Source organism: Grus americana, chromosome 1 (genome assembly GCF_028858705.1).
Source record: "Grus americana isolate bGruAme1 chromosome 1, bGruAme1.mat, whole genome shotgun sequence".
Classification (NCBI taxonomy): Eukaryota; Metazoa; Chordata; class Aves; order Gruiformes; family Gruidae; genus Grus; species Grus americana.
Window position 1 is genome coordinate 202,013,119 of NC_072852.1, and position 24,737 is coordinate 202,037,855.

Consider the following 24,737-nt stretch of genomic DNA (forward strand, 5'->3'; position numbering starts at 1 on the left):
CTCTTTATAAAGGGGGGTATTAAAAAAATGGATAGTAATCCTCTTCCTTACCAACTTTGATATAGCTACAAGGAAACAGGGTGAATATCTTTGTTTATTAGCTCTGTCCTCATGATCGAGAGAACTTTTAGGGAAAAACTAGTGTTCTTGTCCAGTTTGACTCCAAGTCCAGATTGGACTTGTGTAATTACACAGGAAAAAATCCATTCAGATTTTAAAATTGGAAAGTAGAGGGCATGTTATGGGTGGTCCTCAAAAATGTTGATAAAGACTTGTTCTTTAGAAGTTGAGTCATGAATATGAATAACAGTTTTGGTCGCCCTAGTCTTAACTATAGTCTGATTTTTATCTTAATTTGTAGTTAAAAGATTTTTTTAAACTAACAGCATGTAGTCATTGCTAAAGTACCAAATATAAATACTACTTGAATTTGCAGAAAGGAAAAATAATTTAAAAAAAAACAAGTGAAAACATATTTAGCATGAGGCCTGTCTTTCTAGCTCTCTTCATCCTGAGGGCAATTGATTTCACAGCTTTCACCATGTGATAGACTGTTCTGCAACAGGCAGATTCTTCTCTATGTGTAGAATCCCCAAGCTCAGCGATGCAAGAGTTTTGGGATTCAGAAGGATAAACTGACAAAGAAGAAATAGTCTGCATCCTTCTGGCTTGATATGGGTCCTAATCTGTCTCTGAACTGGGATCTAAAAATATATGAGTGGTCCAGGAGGAGCCTTAATGAAAAAGAAAGGTGTATTAGAGACTTGGCTAGATTGGAAATACGATCTTGCTGTCCTAAAGTCTCAAAGGGGTTGCCTTAGTGATTTCTATTCATTAATACGCTCTAAGATAGTTACGAGTTTTCTTTTATCTTTTGTGTGCCTGTCCATATTCAGTTTTGCACTCTTGTGTGCGTATTTACTCAAGCTGGGTCTGGGAACTTACAGGGCATGTCCACTCCTTGTCCTGCATTCCCTTTAAACATGGTGGAAAAAGTCGTGAATACCCCTAGCCTCCCCTCTCTTTCTCTTCCTCTCCTGTGGGAGTTTGACCACTTTAGTGTTGTGATTGAGGTAAGCTTCTTTGGAAGATTGAAAGGATTTAAAACCAGGGCTCTTTCCTCTCTGAAGTATCTTGGATGCAAAATGTCTGCCCTTGTGTGTTCCATGTTGGCTTTCTCTGAAGCTCAGGATCAGCTTCTTACATAATTCCAGATGTAGGAGCTTGGTTTTTAGGTCTATCCATCTCCGAATGCTTATTTTTATGAGATCATCTGTCTTGCAGAAACGATCTTTCATTTGTGGGAACCAGGACTGTTGACAGTCTTGCTGTTTTGGACTTTCCATGGTTTGCCAATGCAAATAGTCCCTTACAGATACAGCAGGACTGATGTTTGTAATTCTGCAAATGGTTAGTTCTTGAACTGCATCATGCCAGAGCAGTATCAACCTCTTTACAACTTGCTGTGAAGTTGCTCAACTTCTTAGGCTTGCGGTAAATTGGCAGACTCCCCAAACCACAGTGAAAACCTTGAAGTTCACTTGAAGTCACTTGGGTGTTGATTACTGCCAGGGCTTGCTTTCTCAAGGCTGAAGGTCTTCCTGTACGTTTTACAGGCTTGCTGTCTTGTCTTTATGAATATGCCTTGCCTGTGCCTGTTCCATGGCAACTTCTACCTGTGTTACTTGGCTTTTGAGTGTGAGGAGTCCAGCAAAGCTGACAGTTGCTTTGTCCTGAGTCCTGTCCCTGTGATAGTTGACAGGGTAGTCTTACTGCTTCAAAGTGATTTTGAACAATTAGGACCCGAGCAGAATGTGTTGGTTACTCCTGTGTATCAAGGGCCAGCTGTATCACATTGTGTCTATAAAACCCCCAGATGTTCAGAAACCATCTTGTTACACAAGAGCAGCTTATTTGTGAAAGTGTATTTGATGCTGTGTGAATCAGTCTTGCTATAATGTTGACCACCCAAGTGACAACCTCAATCAGTTCAGCCAGCTGTATTCCAAGTAAGATAGCTGAAGTGGTTTCCACAGAAGTAGTTTTCCAAATGGATGTCCCATTGTTTGCAAAGTTTGATAGCTTTGCCTCTGCTACCAGTAACAAACATGAAACATTTTGTTTCAGGCAGGGCTGTCCCTGGTTCCTTGGAGCAACATGGTCAATGTCATGGTGAAAGGTCCTGAAATGTGGCTTTGTCTTATTTTCACTTCTATTGGGAGGGTTGGGGAGGTAAATCAGGAAGCAGTGAAGGCAATTCTGAATGCATCTCCCTAGGAAGTTTATTTTTTCTTCTTGATTAATTGAACACGGATCAATTTCCCAATTCAGTTCACTGTGTAATTGAATGAAGACTCGAGCTAGTATAAGGGGGTGTGCATGGATGGCTGGGGTTCGTACAGAGGACAAGGTCAATTTTTTTGACAGCAGTGCTGGTTTATTGTGCCTTAAAGTGATGAAGAAACTACAGACTGAAGGGACTGTGAAGTGGTAGCTTAGATCCTGGTTTTATTTATTTGTTTGTAAGTGAGAATAGAGGCAAACCTAGCTTTTATCGTTTGTTTGATTTAGACAAGAATTCTACCCCAAGCAACACCAAAATTATGATTTTGAAGTACAGTGATCAAATGCTGATGTTTGGTGTTTAAAAACCTTACATATATTAGCTGCTGTATTTCACCAAGGTCCTGGTAAGACTATTTTGCTACTGATTTTCCTTTCGGCCAGAATCATCCATAGTTTTAAGACCTGTTGTTTGTAATGCATTTAGACATTGCAAGAAGAAATTTTCAGCGGAAAGAAGCCAAAAAGCATGAATATATACATCTTTCCGACTCTAGAATAGCAAGAAAATTGTACAAGATACTGGAGAAGAAAAGTCCTGAGTCAGCCCACTTGGGTAATTTTATAGCCAAAATTTGTCTTGGGGAAGAGCATTGTTGTTGTTTTCTTGTTTGGTTTTTTTTTTTCTTTGTTCTTGGTAGTTAGTGTGACATTTCTGAACTTCCATAAAGTGAACAACCACAGCTGATAACATTACAGGTTTTGTTTAGGAAGGTATTCCAGAGCAAAATTCAGTACAGGTGAAAACATGTTTGGATTCTTCTGCTGTCAGGAGGGGAAAAAAAAAAAGTAACTTAAACCACTTTTCAGCAGTATTGAAGCATTTCTTTTATGCAATACCAGCCCTCATTTTGCCTAACATTTGATTTGTTTTCAACTGCCAGACTTCCATGTGTCCAAAGTGCAGAAAAGATGAAAATTTATTAGCTGAGCTGTTCTTAAATTGTTTGTGGCTTTTGAGTAGCTTTATAAATGGAATTCTTTTGCCTGAATTGAGATATGAATTTTTCAAGAAAGCTTGTCTGATTGAAGATGTTAGTTTTTATATATATTCCTCTTGAAGTCATGAGTAGCTGTTATCTTGCTTTTTTTGGTACTTCAGGAAGAATACTAGGGAATGCTTTTTGGGGATATTGGTTCACTGAAAGCTGTTTGATTTCCCCCCCCCCCCCCATGTTTTTTCCCCCCTACATCATTTCCACATCATCTTAAATATTTAATTTCTAAACTGCACTTTTCCCTACTTCTTTCCCATAGTTAATTTATTTGATAAAATATCTAATTTAATCTATAAATAAATAAAATATATATGTGTATATATTATACACAGATATGAAACCTAAATAGAGGATAAGGGTTTTTTTAATAGCCTCTGACCTGATGTGCTGTCGTATTTTCCTAGTTAGTTGTGCTAGGAGAGTTAAGAAGCATTGCTGGTTTTCAGGCTTAATGCCTGAGTATGCAGTTAAGAAGATACAAGTTTTCTGCTCTACAGTAAGCAGAAGGACTGTGAGTGGACACCACTGCTTATCAGGCTGCTGTAAGTTGGGAAGGCTCCTCAGCAGCAAGGCTTTGTGAAACAGAACACCAGACTAGACAGGAAGATAATTGGAGGTAAGAGGTGGATTTATTAGTGTTTCTTCTCTTCGCACCTCTAAATATAGCAATATCTGATATCCTTAAGTGTATCACAGGTTATTGTCTGTGTTAGAAACATTAAATAAACATTCTGGTCCTGATTTTTTTCTAGCTTGAAACATGAATTTAGATAAAAATAAGTTTAAGCTAGACACCGAAGAAGCCTGACTTTTGCCATGTGGGATGAGATAGCGCTCAGGGGGTAGAGACTGTGTGTGTACAGTCTGTGCCTAAAAGTGCAAAATGTATAGGTGTCTCACCTGGTTTTGTGTACTCAGCTTCAGTGAGAGAGACATTCACTTGTTTGAGTGTAGCGTCCTGGCACTCCGTGTACAGAAGCTACCTGTGTGGTGTGTGTGTGTTGCACGCTGTGTGGACATCTTGGCTTGGGTAGCTGGCAGCTCTAGAGCCCCTCGGTTGTTCACTGCAGGTTACCTCAAGTGTGTAGTCCTATACATTTTAGTAGGATTACAGTTAAACTAAGGCATCTGTTCAGTGAAATTTGGGGCCTTAAATGCTATTGTACTTAAATACTTGGGTCACGTGTATACAGCTACAGTGAATGCATATGCAAAGACTGTTTTTAAAAGCATGAATTAAAATGTAGTTTGTGCTTGTTTTGTCTTTACATTTGAGCAGGAGGCAACTTTCAGAGTCTGTGGAAACGAAAAAAACTGGGTGAATATGCAAAAGTGGCATTTGGGCTGTATGAAGGGACTAAACCTGAATTAAGTATAGAATTAAATGATGCTGACACTCAGATGCTTATGTCTAAATTGTCATGGGCATGTTGAGAAAAGCAAAGTTGCACTTTGAGCCCTAGCGTAACTGTGTAAGAGAAGGCTGCTGGACAGTAGAGTTTCTGAGTTAGGATAGGTGATAAAAATGAGTACTTACTGAATGTAAGGAGGCAGCAGAAAATTGTGGGGACTTCAGCATTTAAAAAATGACTTCCATGTGTTCATGATTTACCTCTAAGTACAATTTATATTTGTCATCTGAAAGTGCTGCACAACTCTTGACTTGTGTGCATTGAGGATGTTACCTCTGCCATTGTCAGTACTAGTCATAACTGACATAATTTATGCTTTTATTCTGTATTTTTACTTAACAAAATACATCTTGAACATTAGCACTCCTTTGAGGCACATCATTTGCAACGGTTTTTGGTGGTATGAAAATTGGTAGGTAAAAAGTTAAATGAGCAAGAGGCAGATTGAAAACAAATGGAGAAAAGGTGATTCTTCACAGAATGGGTGCTCCAGGAGGTTGTGGATATTGGAAGCTTATGTAGATTCAAGGAGAGACAGTACAAGTTCATGAAAAATAAATCCCTTGAGGATTGTACAGAAACAATGTCTGGCTCTTAATGGCTGAGTTGCAAATGCTTGGAGGCATCCTTTCTTTTTGTACTCTTCATTAGGCATTCACTTTTGGCTACTGCTGTAGAAGTCATTTTAGGCTTTGGTTTGATCCAGTATAGTTGCTATTATGTTTTAATCCACACGTAGAAAGTGTTCTTTATGATGATCCTAAATCATTTATGATGTGCATTATTTGTGTGCTTTGCCTTTTAGATTTTTTTTCCCCAGATTTTTCCTGATCTTTTATCATACTTCTGTCAATATAGTCCATGCATAAGAATTAGAGTCAAATCTGCTAAATGAAAACCAGTTTGCTTTTATGTTGCTGCAGGCTGACTTAATTGTGTTTATGGTTTTTAATCAGGAAATATATTAACATGATACAAAATTAGGTAAATCCTAGACTCAGTTCATGGTGGTGGATGAATGAAGTATAAGTATATGCATCTTTTAAAACTGTTTTCAATTCCAAACTACGTATGGCCTATAAGAAAAAACTTTCTCAATGCTAAGCATGTTGCTGTGTTCCATAGCACTTAATCAGTATGCAGGAAGCAGTAGGTAGTCTCTACTGAGCAATTGCTAGAGACAGTTCTTAATAATGATGAATTGTGTTAAAAATACAAAATCAATACAAAATTGAAGGAAAGGTAGAAGGTGGTACTTTAAGCAAAATACCATGGTAGAAAATATACTATCATAGAGTATTTAAAAGAAGAGAGCGAAGTTCTGAAAAAGTAGAGAGAAAGAAATACAGGCTTTTCTGTCATGCATTTGAGAAAGTGCAAGGAAAACACAGATGATTTCAGCATAGCAAATCTTCATTTGGATAACTGAATTTTCTATGAAAGTCCATCAGCCTTCGTCAGTCTAGTATGATTCATTTCATAAATATATTTAAAGTGTAAGGAATAAAACAGTGAGTGATATATACACACACACATAATATATAAATATATATATTCTACAAGACAGAGCAAAAAACTCGGAAGAAAAATCTCCTGAAGTTTTTCTAATGAAGGGTGTGTAGTGCTTCTGTGAAGCCTCTTGGGCATGAAAGATACCTGTAGAGCCATAGTCTTCAATTTTGGCCGGCACTGTATTTTACTATACAGTAGGCATCTGACTGACATGAGGCTGCTTTAAAAGAGCAAACTTTTTCTAGGCTACCTGTTTGCTCTGTAAGTGTAACACTCTCCAGTCTGCTGCTTGTGCATTTCAGGTGGAGAAGGTTTATAGTGCAAGGAGAAGTTAATTTAGGTAGTTTTATGGCATAAGTAGGGCTCGTCTTTTAGTGAAAACTGTCATAATATCAAGAGCTTCATAGAATGGTTTCGGTTGGGAGGGACCTTAAAAAACCAAAAGCAACACCAAACCAAAACCCACCCCAAGTCACCCTGAAAATTAACATTCAAAATTGCAGGTGTGCCAGCATGTTTAATTTTGGGTTTGGGAATCGAGACTATGAACACAGATATTTTTCTGCAATAAAAATACTTGGTTGGCAAAATTTACCTGGAATATGTTTTAATAACATTAGGGTTAAGTGGCCCTTCATTGTGAAATATACAGTGCAGAACTTACATATAACTGTAGTAATGCTTTTAGAGTTATGATATATAAAGAAACATTAAAAAATATTTAAAACTGCTTCTCAGAAAAATATAGCTGAGACATTTGTATAAAAACCAGAATGCTGGAGATTAATGATCCTTGCTAAATGCACAATAAAAATCTGTGATTTCATTTGGAACTTCAGATGGTGGGGAGATACAGCAACAGATGGCTCTTGGCCTGTTTACTCTCAGATGTTTTCATCACATCATAATTTCTAATTCCTGCTTTCCATCACCCTTGAATCTCGTCTGCAGGATGGCTGTGCCATTCTTTTTTTCAGCAAAAGTTTGTGTTTTCTGTACAGAGGGTTGACTAGCTCTACCTGGTACAGGAAATAATAAAGTGGGCATACTTTTGCAGAACAGCTTTAATATCATTAGTGCATACTTTTTAAAAATAATAGGTATATGCAGTTTCTGGTGAGTGTATTTCCTGAACACTCTTGTTGATGTCAGTTAGAGAAGGTTACACAATTATTTGTAAGACAAAAATGTATTAAGACAAACTGTCTTAACTTCCTGAATGTAATTTATAGGAAATTGGGTTTTGCAATTAAAAAGTACTGGAGAAATTGTATCAGCAACTAAATGATATAAAATATCTTACTGGTTTCAGTACATGTAACAGGTATAAAAGGGCAGAGCAGATAAAACTTCTTAAGAGTTCAAACTGGTAATACAAAAGCTCTGGGGTATGCTTTGACACTGGAAGCAAAAGCCCTTTCCAAGTGCCGTGCAGCACTTGTAGTTGATGGTGCCAGTTTTTCTGGCTCCGTTTTTCTCCTAACGCTAAGTAGAATTTCTGCGTATTTTTACTGCTGTGTCTACTCTGTCACTTTGCACAGAGTGGATTCTGGTTTTCTTAACAAATTTGACACCCCTACACCAAGGAAAAAACCCATAAACTAAAACATTCTTGGAAAGCCTTCCTGGTGCCGTAGATACTTCCTATTTGACATGGAAAGGTAGAATCTCACTGATGCTTCTCTTGGTCCTTGCACAGCCTTAGTAAACACATGGTATTACACCTTTTTGGATTTCAAATAATTTACACATAAAATCAATTATAAAAGTATGAACCATAAATCAATAATGTAATGTGTATGTATAAGCAATGAAGCAGAATTATTGTGTTCAAAAAGAGGTTTTGAAAGGAGAATTTGATCAGCCAAAGACTGTTGGGACCACCTGGTCTTTAGCATAATCACAGGTTAGGTCTCATTAACCATTGCTACCAACATAAAGCAGAAACATTTTCTAGAAATAGGCTGTTTAAGAGACACAATTAAACTATGCACCCATCTTTCTAAAAGGAATTAAGGCATTTGGCGTTTGGCCAGCGCATCTGGAAAATGACTTACTTTCAGGTACAGCATGGTTTGCATACTTGTGCATGTGGGATTTTTTTCAGAGGTTCTTCACGGGCACTGCACTAATGCCTGTGGAGGCTGGGGCTCTCCCTGGTGTCTGGAATGGATGCGCCACTACCAACGTCAGTATTAGCTTTCCCATTCTGTTCTGCCTGTCAGCCCAGAGGAATTGCTTCTAGGCAAGATGATGTTACAGGCTCGTTGCTTTTTCAAGTCTTTGGCTTCCTTCTCATCTCTCCCAAAGTAACAGCAGTGATAATGGCTTGAGGGTATCAATATACATGAGTAGAAGCTTAAAAGGACACGGAGTTGAATCTTAGTTCTGCAACATCTAATTGTCCGCATTCTTCCTCTACCTTTTTTTTTAAGACTCTTTTTTATATATACTTCTTTAATAATAATTTTTTCAGATTGGACTACTTCTCTTTCTAATAAAAATGCATTTATTAAGCACCTGCATATGCCTGAATTACTATTTTTGGTTTGGTTAATCTGTTGCTTTCAGTTTGTAAAATTATCTTTTCTTTTGCTGCATTTTCTGAAAATACCTCATATACCAGAGCTAGGGTACATCTCTCTCATTTTTGAAACTTCTTGCAGTATTTTTACTGTACTTTTATATTTACTTGTTACTAAATTTTTATATTTACTTGAGTAAATGCTATTTTTATTTATGTACACTGAATTTCTTCTTATCACCTTCTTGTTCTTATATTACATTTGTCTTTCAGAAGTCCACAAATTTTTGTTTCATATTAAGAGTGGACATGCTGCAATGTCTTTCTTTTTTATGGTTTGAGTATATATGTTTTGTATCAGATGTTCTTGCTATATAAGCAAGCCTTCTAATCATTGCATTTTTTTTTAATTTTCTTACATCCCATACCTATAGTGGCTCACTGATGCTATGGTTAACTGACTAACCATTTCAAAGCGTAGCTAGCAATTTAAAATATCAAACTGCATCTTCAGACCTTTTTTAAAGTTATATTTACAAGATTATGTGGCTTGCTGACAACCAATATTATTGTTAAGTTAGACTTAATCACTTCAGTTTTCCCCATTACTGGACACATCACTGGACGCATTACAAGCTGCTGTAAATTACACATTATGAGTTCCAATCTTACTTCCACAGGCTGGCAGTATGACTCTTGCTGAATTTGATTTGAGGTTTGTAAGTGTGTCCATTCTACTCATGAAATATTATTCTGGTTGCCCTATCTCAGAGCTACTCTAAAAAAAGAAGTACTGAGAGCAAGTAGAAAGATTTTTGGATGACATTCGTCTTTCCAGGCCAGTACTGCCAACGATTTGGCACACGCTGGTGGTGCGCTTTGTACAAACCTCTGCCACATGTGTCAGGTACATTGGACTTCATCAGGATCTGTGGGTAGCTGCACGTTGTCTGGGTCATAATAAGCCATCTCCTGCACAGCTAATTCTTTCGGGTACTGGATACCTCTCTCCATGGTGGTCCACTTGCCTGGGCAACATATAACATCTTCGAAGTGGTACCTTTCCCTCACGTCTGACAAGAGTCACCTCCAGAGGCTAAGGGCTTGTGTCCCTTTTCCAGTCGCCTTGTCAATGCCCCCTTCCCTGCATAGGGATCCCAGCTGCTTGGCCTCCCTACATCTAACTCCTGGCTACTGGCCCCATTATCTCAGTGTAGGAGCAGCCAGGTGACAAGTTGCTTGCCTAATTGACAGCTGAAATCTTTTTGTGTCTCTCGTAGGTCACTCAGGGATAGGGATCAGGTGGTTATCTCTGGTTCTGGCTCTACATGGGATGATTTGGAGGCATTCGGTGTGAATAGGAGATGAATAGGATGGTTAGATTAGTTATTCTGATTTATAAACGGTTTAGCTAAAACACTTTTTTGTAATATAAGATCAAATAATTGTTGAATTTAAAGGGCAGTTTGTATTCTATATTAGTAAGGTAAAATTACATTTTTACATAACATGGTATTAACCTGTGTCAGTTGCTGATTGGGGGAAAGGAAGGATAGAGACCAAACAAGTAGTGGCTACCCAAGTACCTAATCCTTTTATAATAATGAATGTTTTCACTTATAAATAGGAGCTATGTTGTTTTTTTGGGGGGTGTGTGTGTGTTTAGTATTATGCTTTATACATAAGCTTAGCACTACCTGATGAAGATAAGATTATGTAGGCTAGTTAATTGCTGTGGTACAGCCTGCATTAGATTTTCTAATGCTTCTCCTCACTGTTAAGTGCAAGGTCCTGATTATGGCAGACCAGCTTTTTGATCTTGTAAAATCCTTTTTTATTCCATTTCTATATTAGCTTAATCCCTTTTGAAGTTGTAGTAGTGATGCTTATTACTATGTTTCCAAAGTCTTTCTTGAAATACTAAATTTTTAACCTAGGTTGAAGTTTGCTTTTGCTTCCTTTCTTCATGCTGCTATTTCCCTTAATCTTACTTTTTTCCACTGTAAGAAACCCAAATCAAAGATACAATTTTTATACAGTGGGCTGCTGTTACAGACCTGTGACCATTTTAGTTTCATCTGGCTGTGAGATCCAAGCCATGGTCTTGCTATGGAGAATGATCTATCTACTGATTTTATAGGCATTACCTTGAAGTGGACAGTTCCATTATTCACAACAAATGGCGGACCCTGAAGGGTAGCTTAGATGCTTTGAGACATGTTGCATGGGGACTTCAGGTAGTGACTGCACTGAACTCCTCACCGATGAGATGTGCTTTTACAAGTAGCCAGCACTTTAGGAGGCAGTCTGTTCCTTCTACATGGGATTGGGTCATCCTTCCGATAACTGTCATGATCGTGTGTAAATGCAACCTGAGAACTGAATAAAAGCGTAACTGAAATGAGAGAAGAAAGAGTAATTGAAAAGAACAGGCGACAATGGATGGATGAAATAGCTGCTTCCAGCATGCTGAGAAGTGCTAGATGTCTTCTAGACACTTATTTGATATTGTAATATAAGGACAGGCTTTTCCAATAGAGGAATAAGGCAATATTCGAAGTGTTTCCATTGGCCATAGACTGTAAGGGAAAGGAACAGGTTGTATGTTTAGTCCAGCATCTAATTTGTCCATAGTGTTTGGTTGTAGAGGTTTGTTCCTTACTGAAGACTGTTGCTGAGCTTTGTTATTCCTTCATTACACTGTGCTTGTACCACTTTAGTGTAGCTCTCGGTAAACACTTGCAGACAGCTTTCAACTCATGCAGCATGTAGCTTTTTGTTGCCTCAGTAATTAAAAAAAAAAAAGTTTGTTTTTCCTAGCTCAAGTTGCTCCTATCCCATAATATACCTACTGTTAAAATATATTTTATTCTCTTTAGCTACTAGCATTGAAAACCAGTTCCAATTGAGTAGATTCTCTCTCACATGCTTGGCTTGCTTACTCCCTTTGTTCAGCTACTCCAGTGTCTGTTCCTCAAATTGAGCTGTGTACCTGTGGCAGAGCTTTTCCGTTTCTTCCTGCTGGATTATGGAACAGACATAATCTCTGGGGAATTCAAAAATCTCTTTAAGAACTGCATTTTATTTATTTATGTATTTAATTTAAAGCATTTATCTTTCAAAACTAGACTTGTCTGCTTTGTTTTGTTCAGTTGGGTGTTAATCTCTGCGTTGTGGTTTGTAGGTTTGGTGAGAACAACTGTGTACTTTGCATATTTAATTGTCCTGAAGTAAAAATTTATGTTTCTTAATTAATGGCAACAAACAATTCCCCTCTCATTCTGTAAATGCACACTATCTTTGTTTATTTCAGACTGTTTGTGTAGCAGTCATCACAAGATTCAAACATAGTGACTGAACCTCTTCTCCAATTTCAACTTTAACATTTAATAATGTGTATCATATTTGAAGTACTTTAATAAATATATATTTAAACATATAATTATATAAATAGAGATTATATTTATCTGATGATAGTTACTAATGAGTAATTATTATATTTCTATAACCAACATTTCAGTTTATAATTTAGCTTAATATGTTTAATATTTAAAAATATTTATTTAATATGATAAGTTATTAATTCAGAAACTTGAGAGGTTTAAAGTAACCTGTGTAATACCATGTCACTGGATGGAGAAATAGTACACTCTCTGGATATTAAAAGCAAGTTAAAACAGAAGCAAAAAGCCAGACTCAAGTGAATCTCTACATAAAGCACAAAAAGGTAATTATTGCCTCTTTTATGAAAGATGGTAACGGTTCCTTTGAATATTTGTACAGTCTCCTAGATGATTTCACAGTTTGTTAGTAGGAAAGAAAGTAGTTACTCCGTTCGTGTGCTATGCTGAATGGCACACGGGTGTTACTCTACACCATGTCATATAGTTGTAGGAATGCGAGTCTATAAATGTGTAAAGAAAATATCAACAGATACAATGAGAGTTTTAAGTACACTCTTTCAGCTAGATTGGTATCCACACTCCTTTACATCCTTCAGAAAAGTCTAATACTTCTGTGAGTCATGGCTTTTCCCTGCAAAGGCTTTTTCCCAGCACACCACATTTGTTGAAGTGTAGAAGAATTCTGTTTATTATTATACTTGTGTGAGTTTGTCCATTACAAATGTTAGATGCATCACCCTGTAATTCCCAGAATCAGCCTTTGACACATTTTAAAGGTTTATGTTTTACTTGTCACCCTCTCATTATTTTTGTACTGAGACCTATTTAAGTGATACAATGAATGCTGAAGGATGTGGACATTATGTATTGGAATTCTTTTTGGAACCTCTAGTGAAAATCATCTCTTCACGGCAGCTTGCTTGAAAACTCCTTTTACTGATACTTCGATTTAAAGCTGATTCCTGAAGTTTATTCTGTTTTTAAAAGAAAAAAAAGTGTTGAATAGGAAAATCTTATATTTAGAATGCAAATAATTGATGTGTTATTCAAATGTCATCTTGTGATACTGCTATAACCATTTGATCATCTATTTTTTTCCTGCCAGAAAGCTTTCTGCTTCTGATGTGTTTAGAAATAGCTTTAGTATTTATTGTTAGTAAGATACTCCTCAAAATCAACTTTTGCTTGGCCTTTTTATGTTAATACAATTAACTTTCTATATTTATGCTGTGTTTTTAATTCAGTTCTATTTAGACAGGATTTTGACTTATGAAAGATGTCTTCTAATAACATCTTTAATCTTCTGAATAATCGTGCCTGGCATATTTGATCCATTGGATTTATCTTGGTTCATAGTATGCATTTACTTTTAGTCTCTAACATGACTTCACATTAATCTTCATGCTGTCCATAATTATTTTATCCTTTCATCTGCTCCTTTTAATTTCTCTTTGATGAAGCGCTTCTTTTTTTGTACTTTGTCTTTTAAAGCTAAATATTACTATAATTTTTTACCTTTTCCTTTTCTCTGGAATATTATATCTAAATATGTTATGGTCAGTCTGATATACCTTGTGTCAGGACTCTGGACTCTGAAATAAGAAAAAAAACAGCAAACAAACCCCACAAATACCTGCCAGCTGTATGGTTCCAGCTCTAAGAATTCAGTATTTATTATATTTAAATGTTTATCACTTGTGGATCATTTCATGTTGTGTAAATGGGAACCTGCGGAAAACTCTCATTAGAACTTACTAATGCCCTACTGTCTTCCTCTCTACGTTCATTGTACACATCTATGGTTCTTAGTAGTTTTCTAGCCCTCCTTGTTTTTAAAAAAAAAAAAAAATCCCAAACATGAATATGATTCCATAGTCTTCATAGGCAACTGTACTTTTGTTCTACAGTCCTTAATATTAGAAGAACCTTTCTAATACGTGAGTTGCATTTCTTCTGCTATTTAACCCTTTTTATTTTCCTCTTATTTATCACACATGTTTTTTTCCAAAACCTTTTGAGTTTTTGCAGCCTACCAACATGTGTTCCCTAATTTGGCCTTCCTTCTCTTCCAAGTCTTTTTTAAAGAACTTTTTCTTGTTCTCTAGTCATTCTCCTTACTTTTTTCCAGTTTCTCTCTTGTTAAGTTTTCATCTTTCTTGGACTGCAATGCCCCAAACAGGGTGTAAGTCCATCTGAGGTCTTGCAGGTGGAGAAATGGAAGTATTCTCACACAAGTCAGCTTATACGGGTGTACGACTTGTGTATATGTTGCAGTATAATGCTTGGGTTTTTTCCACAAACCATAAGTTTACTTGGTTTATGAACCATTCTGCATCTCCAAGATCAGAGCATTCACCTGGAGAAAAGATCATATCTAGAGAGGACTACTAAAACAGCAGCTTAGTGTTTAGTGGCAGCTACTGAGTTTTATATCATGTTAAAATAACAAAATGTTCTAGTGATATGTTCAATTGTGAATTGCTTATTGCTAGAATAAATAGACAACTTTGAAGGACCTCACAGGATGACATTTATTGGGAAGCTGAGAAAGTGATTTTTGAGGCAGAATTATAGCGCCTTTAAACACTAAAAAGGCGGGAAGGAAACATATACCTGTTTACGTGGATGATCATGAAATGTGGAAATAAACCATTGGTATCTGTATCAAACATGATACTTAAAAACATTCCAGAAGTATGTCCAAAATCATACTTCTAAGTCAGAAGTTAATAATAGTTTATGGGCAGATTTGGTAATTTTTCTTCTCTCAGTCTATAAAAGGCTTTTTGAAAAAAAAAAAAAGGGGGGGGGGTTAGGTATTTGATTATTGTATTTTTGCTTGATACTAAGCCAGATGTTTTATGTTTGGTAGCAGCCTACAGGGAGTGCAATATTTGAAGTGGAACAGTTGACCCTCCTGAGAATGGAAACTTAGTGAAGAATTTGATTATCAAATGCATTAAGAGAAAGCAGAAACATTTGAGTGGGCACAGAGGCAGCTCTATTTTACTTACATTTCCATCCCCAACCCAGCTCATTCCATAGTTCAGACCCAGAAGATACCCTTCCACTGTGTGTATGTTAGTGTGTTGGCATGCAGAAATGGGAAGAAAAAAAGAAAGTGCAACTGTTGTTAGGATCTAACATTTTGGAGCCTGTCCTCAAAAGCACATAAAGTCTGTTTTTTTGACATGTATCATAGAGTCATGGAATGGTTTGGGTTGGAAGGGACCTTAAAGACCATGTAGTTCCAACCCCCCTGCCATGGGCAGGGACATCCTCCACTAGACCAGGTTGCCCAAAGCCCCATCCAACCTGGCCTTGAACAATACAATGAATCTCCTCTTCTCTCCCTCCCAATAGAAAGAAAAAAAACCCCTTATCTTGTGAAAAAGTAATAGCTGAGGCAGGTATCTGGCTGATGCTGGAAATAAGTAGCGTTGTATGTATATTCTCTGAAAATATCATTATTGTCATGGGAGCCAGACCAGTGTTGGACTTCTTGGTTTGCTTTGCAAAATGAGAGTTGCCTTTGGTGATACAGAAGAGACAAGTTTGGCTTACCTAGATAGCTTTTGGGTCCATAACTTCGACCTTCATGTGATTTTTTTCATGGAAAAATACAGTTAAGTCGTTGAAGTTACGGTACTTCATTATCTACAGAATTTTCAGACTTTATTGGGGTTTCTGGGACAAGCTTTCATTAGGCAAGGATGGCAGATGTAAGGCAGGTATCAGTTGTTTGGTGGAAAATAGCTTCAAATTGAGATTAATAAAGTTGTTTATAAAATTTGACAAAGACTGTCCTAATATCACCAGATTTAGTGATGTCCCCATTATTTGCTCTAATTTAATAAACTGATTTACCTCAGTATCTTTGTAGTGTAATCAAGAAGCTCTCAGGCTTTTTATTTTTTTATTTTTTTAAATTCTTAATGTTTTCAGAAAGTTAAATGCTTTTTTTTCTGGTGAAGAATTTCTGCCTTTTCTGTTTTTATATGTGTGTGTGTATATCTATATCTATAGCTGTCTATTTAAGTCTAAGAACACCCCTATGAAGTGGGAATGTACTGTTGTCCCTGTTTTGGAGGGACCTGAGCTGACCTGGCTCTTGACAGGATGTCCATCATCTGAACGGATGTCTTTCAGCTGAAAAGGTAGTCACTTCCATTCCAAACAAGAAGGTAGTTGTCGGTAGCAGATGAAGGCATGGGAAGACTGAGGGCTGGGTGCATAAAGGGAGTGATACGAAAAAGCAGTTAGCGCTCCTGTGCTTTACTGGTAGGCAGCTGGTAACAATAGTGTAAGCTGCAGCTGTGAGTACCTAGAAATGGAGTTTGCAATAGCAGAGGTGTAATGAAGTATTTAAGCAGTCATTTGGGAAATGGATGTATTAATTCTGCTCCCTGGTATTTTTTTCTGAAGGACTGGAATCCATGGGAGTGCCTTCATCATTGAGCTGTATGATAATGCTCCATTTTCACATGTGCTGATAAATTCTGTCTGGCTTAATGAGTCCTCCATGTCTGTTCTTCATTCCTGCTGCACAGGTATTCCAGGCCTCTCCTCCTCTCTCTGTTTGGTGGGTAGAGAAGTCATGGTAGATAGATTTGTAGTCTTCCTGAGCAGCACTGAGGTTAAATTAGAGAATGGTACTCGTCCAGAATATTTTTACAAAAGGGTATTTTTCTGAATTAAATCGGTGACCACAGCCCTTTTTCATGAGAGTGTTGATGAACACTGGATCTGAACTAAGTCAACCAGGGATAAAACTTAGGGATAAGGGTGCCTAGTCCAGGCATTCTGATTGGGTTTGGATATGGAATAGATGTTAAGCCATCTATCTCTGGCAATACGGGAGCAGTTTGGGGCATGCTCAGAAGCGTAACTTGATATGACTCTAGAACTCCGCTGATAAAAACTTAGGTGCCCATAAGATCTTAAGTGCTGAAGGGTAGATTATGAGTTCAGGATTTACACTTCTCCGTCCAAACTGAGATGACCCCACTTGTAGGTAGTTCCTTGAGGCAAGTGTTTGCTTTTGGTCTTACAGTTCTGAAGATGCCCAATATAATAAGGATTTACAGTATCTGGCATAATGTTCCTCTTGTACAAGGAAATTGAGGGATCTCCTCTGTGCTTGAGTGGTAGTGATTTTACTGTCCATTCACCTGTCACTGGCTGACAGATTGAACTGAAGCCAGGCAATTGGCAGCTTGCTTCTTGGGTTCTGATAAAGAAAAATCAACATTACCAGTAGATTTCATCTTCACCTTCTCTACCTATGTCTAATGGTAAGGACCACTCTGTGACCTTCTTTCTTTCCAATATCCAGCATTTAATGTGTTCACAGCTGTTCTGTTGTTGTTCTTTGTAAAATAATCTCAGAAGAACTGTCAGTCATAGCTAATAGGGTTTTTGGCTGGTGTTTTTTTCTTTTCCCCTCTTCAACTGAAGTAGAGATTAGGAGCATAATGCAGAATGGATGTGAACTTTTTTGATAGCATCCCTGTGTAAGTTGTAACATGGATCTTGTGATACTTCTTCAGTAGTGATCTGCCTTTCAAGTTTGAAATGAAAGTTTAAAAAACTCAAACCAGAGGACTAGTTCTGGGTCCTGTCTTCTATTAGTTTGGGACCTGGGACATGGTGTGACACCATTTATGTTTTGTTTCCTATTTGTCTTGATTCAGTTTAAATAAAAGATGTATGTCAGGCAAAGGATTCAATTGCCTGATTGCACTATTTCTATATCAGGTAGCTCATATTTAGAAGCTTTCAACTCTTACAGCAGTTATAATAAGCATATTAAAGAAAAAACAAAGTATAGTCTTTTTTTTTTGGCTCTTAGGCCATAAAAAGGTCTCCATGCTTTGTCAGGTAATTGTGAAATAGTGTATTGGGTTTGCATGGCAAGGTTTTGGTAGCAGGGGGGCTACAGTGGTGGCTTCTGTGAGAAGCTGCTAGAAGCTTCCCCTGTGTCCGACAGAGCTAATGCCAGCCGGCTCCAAGATGGCAGAGAAATCAGGAGTGAAGTTCAGTGGTTTCTAAGATTTGGTTTTATTTCTCATTATCCTACTCTGATTTGATTGGTAATAAATCAGTTTCCCCAAGTTGAGTCTGTTTTGCTGGTGCTGGTAATTGGTGAGTGATTTCTCCCTGTCCTTATCTCAACCCATGAGCCTTTCATTAAATTTTCTCTCCCCTGCCCCACTGAGAACGGCAGTGACAGAGCGGCTTTGGGGGGTACCTCGCCTACAGCCAGGGTCAAACCACCACACAGAGCTGGTAAGATGTGCATTTAGCTCTGTTTGTCTCATAAAGTGAACAGGTTAGAACTTGTTGACCACAAGAATAACAGTAGCAAACTGTTTTTTGCTAATAATAAAAGATTTCTTGCTGATATCTGTTGATTACAAGGAAAAAAATGCAATGGGGAGACTTGCAAAGCTCTACATCCATTGTAAATAAGTAGTTTTATTATGTTCTATATAAAGAACACAGGAAGTCTGCTTAAAGACTGTTTTGTATCTGTAACAATGTTAAATATTAAAATATAGAGTAGAAAATTGCTGAAAAGCTTCTAGCTGATAATACAAAAGATGTTAATCTGAAAATACGTTTACAAGAAGATAACTTCTGGTTAGTTTTATGGTGGGGGGAAACAATTACTTTCTCTCTATATATTTTAGTAGTTGACAAAACTGATTATTTCACTCAACCATGTTTCAAGGCTACATACTTACATCTTTAAAAAATGAGTTATTTCAGTATGTTTTGCTACTGTATTTTGTCCAGAGCGAGAGCAGTTTTGGGAGAATGGCTGCTTTAAGCTTGTTTCTGTTGCCCATTTCCCTCTGTAAGCTACTAGTTTATGGGATCTTTTGAAAATTACTTCTTTGCAGTTCTTCTATGGGTAGTAAATTGGTGTAATAAATTGTATGTGCATGATTAAGGGTAACATTTTGGCCTCTAGAACTGTCATTACTTTATATAACCTACAGGATGGAAAACGCGGCTCAGGATGTGATTAGCTGGCTCACAAACTCATTTTTTGACTTGCTGTCAACCAAGGACCCCAAGTCTTTTTTTCTACGGAGTTGCCCCCTAGTCTGTCTTCAACCTTTGCCAATGCATGAGTTTGTACCCTGGTACAAGACTTAGCATTTGCTTGAGGTTCCTGTCAGCCTATTCTTTCAATTTGTTGAGCTCCCTCTGAATGGTAACCCTACCCTCATCCTATCAACCATGTCCCCATCCCACCTATTTGGTGTCTCAACAAACTTGAGAGCGCATTCTGTTCCATTGTCCAGGGTGTTGAAGTTGTGTTGATCCCTCTATCAATCCCTGAGGAATGGCATCTGTAGCAATGTGCTAGTTAAAATATGAGGAGTGCCAGTTAGACTTTGAAGTATTGACAACTACTCTTTGAATGTGGTAATCCAGACAATTTCCCACCCATCTTGCAGTCTACACATCCCTCCAATTTGGCAACAAAAATACTGTGAGACTGCATTGAAAACCTGCAAACTTCAAGGTAAACAACATCCCCAGTAATATCCTTGTGCACTGAACCAGTCATCTCGCTGCAGAGGGCAGATTTATCAGGCATAATTTGCCATTTGCAAATCCATGTTGGTTGTTCCCAGTCATCTTGCTGTTGTTCTTGTGCTTGAAAGGGGCTTCTGTGAGGATTTTTTCTGTAATTTTTCTGGGGACTGGGGTGACGGTGGTCATCCTGTTGTTCCCCAGGTGTTTCTTCTTCATCTTTTTGAAGGTGACACTACACATTTAACTTTTTCCAGTGGCATCCACCAATTACCACTACTTTTCAGGTGTGATAGGGAGAGATCTCTTGTCCAGCTTAATATATGCTTCCCATCTAGATTCATAAACCAGCATATTTCCAGCTTGCCTAAGTGGTCCTTAAGTTGATCCTTCTTTCCTGCAGGTCATGCTTCCCTCTTCCAAACTCTGCTGCTAGGCACTGGGGCCTGAGAAGCTTGACAGTAGACCTTGCTGGTAGAGACTGGCAAGGTATTGAGTGTCTTAGCCTCTTTCCTGTCCTTTGTCACTAGATTTTTCCTCTCTTTCAGAAGTGGACATGTGTTGTCCTTGCTTGTAGGAGGATATCCGGTATGCTTATAAAATCCCTTCTTTTTGTTCTTTTCATCTCTTGCTAATTTCAGCTTCAGATATGGTTTTCCTAATTCTATCCCTGCATGCCTAGAAAGTGCTTCTGTGTTCCACCTTCTGTAAGCGTCCTTTTTGTTCTTGAGCTTCATTAGAAGTTCCCTGTTTAGCCAAATTGTGGATCAAATGGACCCTTCTCATCCTCTGTGGAGGTTTTCCGTGAAGACCAACCTACTCTCTTGGGCATCTTTGTCGTTCATGACCATCTCCCATGAGATCCAGCCAAGCAGACCTCTGAATAAACTGAAGTCCATTTTCCTGTAATCCAGGGGTTTTTTTTGTTCTGTTACTTGCCTTCCTCATTTCCCTTAGAATCTTAAACTCCAATATCTCATGGTTGCTGCAGCCCAGGCAGCTGCTGACTTCCATGTCCCTGATTAGACTGTTTTTTGAAATTTATGAGTAGAAAATTCAGTAGAGCAACACTCCTGGTCAATTTGTTCAGCATTTGTGTCAATACTTGTCCTCAATGTATTTGAAATCTGCATTGCTTGTGCCCTACTGGTGCTCTTCCAGCAGTTGAACTGGTGATTCTGTTCCACTATGAGGGCAAGGGTAAGTGTGTGAAAGTTTCCCTTGTTGCCTGTGTGTGCCTCTTACCTCACATCTCCGGCACCTCAAGAACTCGATTTAGTTAGATTTGGAATATATCCTCCTCATGATTCACGAAGCTGATCGGAGGGCTGGAGCACCTCTCCTATGAGGACAGGCTGAGAGAGTTGGGCTTGTTCAGCCTGAAGAAAAGGCGGCTCCAGGGAGATCTAATTGTGGCTTACCAGTATCTGAAGGGGCCTACAGGAAAGCCGGTGAGGGACTGTTTATGAGGGAGTGTAGTGACAGGACAAGGGGGAATGGGTTCAAGCTGAAGGAGGGTCGATTTAGATTAGATGTTAGAAAGAAATTCTTCACTGTGAGGGTGGTGAGGCAGTGGAACAGGTTGCCCAGAGAGGTTGTGGAGGCTCCATCCCTGGAAGTGTTTAAGACCAGGCTGGATGAGGCTTTGGGCAATGTGGTCTAGTGGAGGGTATCCCTGTCCATGGCAGGGGGGTTGGAACTAGATGATCTTTGAGGTCCCTTCCAACCCAAACCATTCTATGATTCCTAAATTTCTTTTGTTATGTAGAAGCAGTAATTGAGTACAAATGTAGTTTATGTGAGACTGAATGTGTTTGCCATCCAAAGGCAAATGGCTTATTTGGCATATATCAGGTAAATGCTTGGTTTCGTTTCCATATATTTCAACACACAAACTCATGGTTTAAACATTGTCATTTCTGCCTCAGTCTGTAATTTAATTTGACCTAAATAATCATTGTACATCTACTCATCTATTTCTTCTTCACCTGTTTGTATCTTCTATTCTGCATATCCTAGAATCAAGATTAAAATATTTTCAGTATTACATTGTGATAAAAGTGATCTGTAGTGGTGGTAGGTGCAGTGTAGGAAAGAAAAGTCTGACCTAATGGAATATGTTGAAAAGCAATAGCTAATGTTTTGGCTAGTTTGTTAGCCAAGTTTTGAAAGGAAAAAAATACACCAAACAAACAAATCCCAAACACCCCCAATCCACAGAAAGCCCTGAAGTGGTAATGTGCTGCGGCTTTTCAGATGGTTTTCAGGAATACACCATTACAGTGATGGTGGTGTATATCAATGTTATCTATTTAAGTCTTCAGAAGCATTGTATTTCTTCTGGGGATGAAGCTTTATGAGAAAGAACCAAAAATACAAACTCTGCACTTAACTAGCTGAATATATTTTTAATATTCTGTTCTTCTGAATGTGGAAAAAAATACCTTGTGTAAGGTAATACTGTCTGCTTTGAATTATAATGAACACGCAAAGTGTAAAGAATCTGTTATTTAATATTTAGTATTTTAAACATTTATTTAGTGTGGGTTAGGTGTTTCTTTTGGTTTTGCCTGTATCATCTGTTTTAAAATATATCTTAAAACCTGACACAGGCTTCAAGCCGTCAAGAAGATGAACAAGTGGTCCTTGTCAGAACAGATCGAAGTGGAAGGGCATGGCCTGTGACTGCACCAACTGAACCACAGGAGCCAAAAGGAGGACGGAGAAAGCAACAGATGGTAAGTTTTGCAATTGAGAGTGTTAAAGTGTAATTCTGAAATGATTTTGTAGTTTTATGATACCCTAATTAATATGAGTGTCTTATCAGAATGTCAGTAGGTAGTTAAAAAGTTCCTTTCAGAAGATGATTATAATTAAGTATTAGAGTACATATTTATTGAGCATATATTAAGTTTATTTTCAGTCTGCATTTCCCTAGAGATCACTTTAGGGCTTATTTAAATGCACATTCAAGGAAAAGTAAGTTTTTCAAAATATTGCAGTCTCCTAGCCAAGTAGTTTATATTACATAACTTTATGTAAATAATGAAGATTAGCAGAGGTGAGTATTTCCAAAATAAGGAAAATTTTACTGACATACTTGGGTCTCTGGCTAATTTTCCTTTTCTTCTCTCCTGATCAAAAATACTGCTAGTGCTGATAGTAAAAATTATGACCTAATCTTTGTAACAAAGTGCTTTGTGGAACAGTGAGAAGCTTGGAGGCTGGAGCAGTGTTTTATTCTTAGGATATTTGCTTGCAACAGTAAATAAACTAATATTTTGATCTTGGTATAAGAGGAGATGACAATACCTCATATTTCTTGCAAGTATGTTCTTGATTAGTAGGACAGATCAGTTTGTAACACTGCTGTGGAGGAGTGGAAGGCACAAGAGGGTGAGGAATTGGTTGTCATATTCCTGTTGTTTCCATTTTGGAAAATGCCATCTTGCTTTATGTTAATGACCATTCCCTGTGCTCCTTCACGATTTAGTTTAGTCCTGTCCTAAAGGACAAACTTTATTCTCTTGTGCACTCTGTCTAAGATGGCAACATTTCCCAGCAGAGGTACTACATTTATACAAGTTTCTCAGTAGTGTCTGTGATTGCTGTGTTTCAGTAGTGTCTGTGACTTGCAATTCAAAAGCTTCTGTAAATAATAAAGATTACTTCTTGGAATATTCCATCTTTGAGCTGATTAACTGTTTCAGTGAATTACTGTACATCTTTCCTGAGTGGTAATGTTGTAGCTCTGATAGCTTAAGGATAAGAAGGATATAGCTATTGTGGGAAGAGGCTACGTTTTTATTTAAGACCTACTGATGCAATTGAAGAAAGGGGAAGATGTTCTTTTCCTTAGGTCAAATGAAGCAGCAAGCCCAGTTATTTCGGATCAGCTTAGTTTGATCCATGATTCTTTAAACTTGTTGAAATTATTAGGATCTGAATTTTATAGTTGTTCTTTCTCACTAGGTTAATACTTATTTTCAATATCTTTATTTCCAGGTCCCTACTCATATAGGTAAAGAAAGAGTAAGGTATTTTCAGGATGATGATAGTATGAACCTGAAAGATCTGGTCAAAGATGAGAAGATGAGAACAGCAGAGGATCAAAACTCACTGTTCATGCGTATGGCGTCAAAGGTAAGGTGTCGTGTGTATGGCTTTTTAATTAAGCATTTTATTATTAGAAGTTTCAGGGAGGACGTGAGACCTCAGTGGTCTAGGTCTGTTGCTTTTGGTTGAGAATTGTGATTGTCTTGAGTAGTAATCAAGTCTGTTGTAAGATGGTCCTGGTGGATGTTATCAAAGTGCCAGAAACCTGCATGCATGCAGGAAATGTGCATTCGGTTCCTTCACGGAAGTGATTGTGCTGTTCTTCTGTCTGTAGAATTGGATGCTTTTGAGGCAAACGCTTTTAGAGTGTGTTGTACCTTAATTGGTTACTTATGCCCAACAAAGCAGCTTTTCCCCAAATTAGCAATGAATAGTGATGAAGCAGCATTTTCTTAGTGTTTAGAACTTCTCTTCTATCTAGAAGTTGCAAGAATCAATGAGATTTGAAGCAAATTACCTGAAATTCCATCATCATGTCCATGAGATAATTTATGCTCACAGGCCACACAGATTTATATGTTATGGTTCCATGAGTGATTCCACTTAAAAGTGCGGCCAGCTGACAGACACATACTGCAGTCCAAATGGAATGATTAATTTCTGTATCCAAACTCAATATTGAAGGATACTTTCTGTGCTTGATGTGGAAGTGTTTGATAGGGGTGATTTCCAATAGCTATGACATACAGTTTCTCTAGCATGCTTCAAATTTTACTAGGTTACCACTCCAGTATTTTGTGCACCACTGAGCAGGTTTTGAAAAAGCTTATTAGCATGGAATTAGTATCATCACAAACAAAATTTGTTTTTCCATTTATCTAGAAAGCAAACAGAGACTAGGTTTTGCTTGGTTTTTTTTTCTTGTTTTTTTTTTTTTTTC

The 24,737-nt window shown here is 37.7% G+C and overlaps 1 protein-coding gene across 2 annotated transcripts in view; it reads left to right on the forward strand.

Annotated features, from left to right (window-relative positions):
* Positions 1 to 24,737, forward strand: part of CWF19L2 (CWF19 like cell cycle control factor 2) — a 79,126-nt gene that overhangs the window by 26,375 nt on the left and 28,014 nt on the right. For both annotated transcript variants that reach the window (XM_054828901.1, XM_054828908.1), the window contains 2 exons: positions 22,354 to 22,479; positions 23,747 to 23,884. In XM_054828901.1, coding sequence (XP_054684876.1) covers positions 22,354 to 22,479; positions 23,747 to 23,884 — 264 coding nt within the window. The remainder of the gene's footprint in view (positions 1 to 22,353; positions 22,480 to 23,746; positions 23,885 to 24,737) is intronic.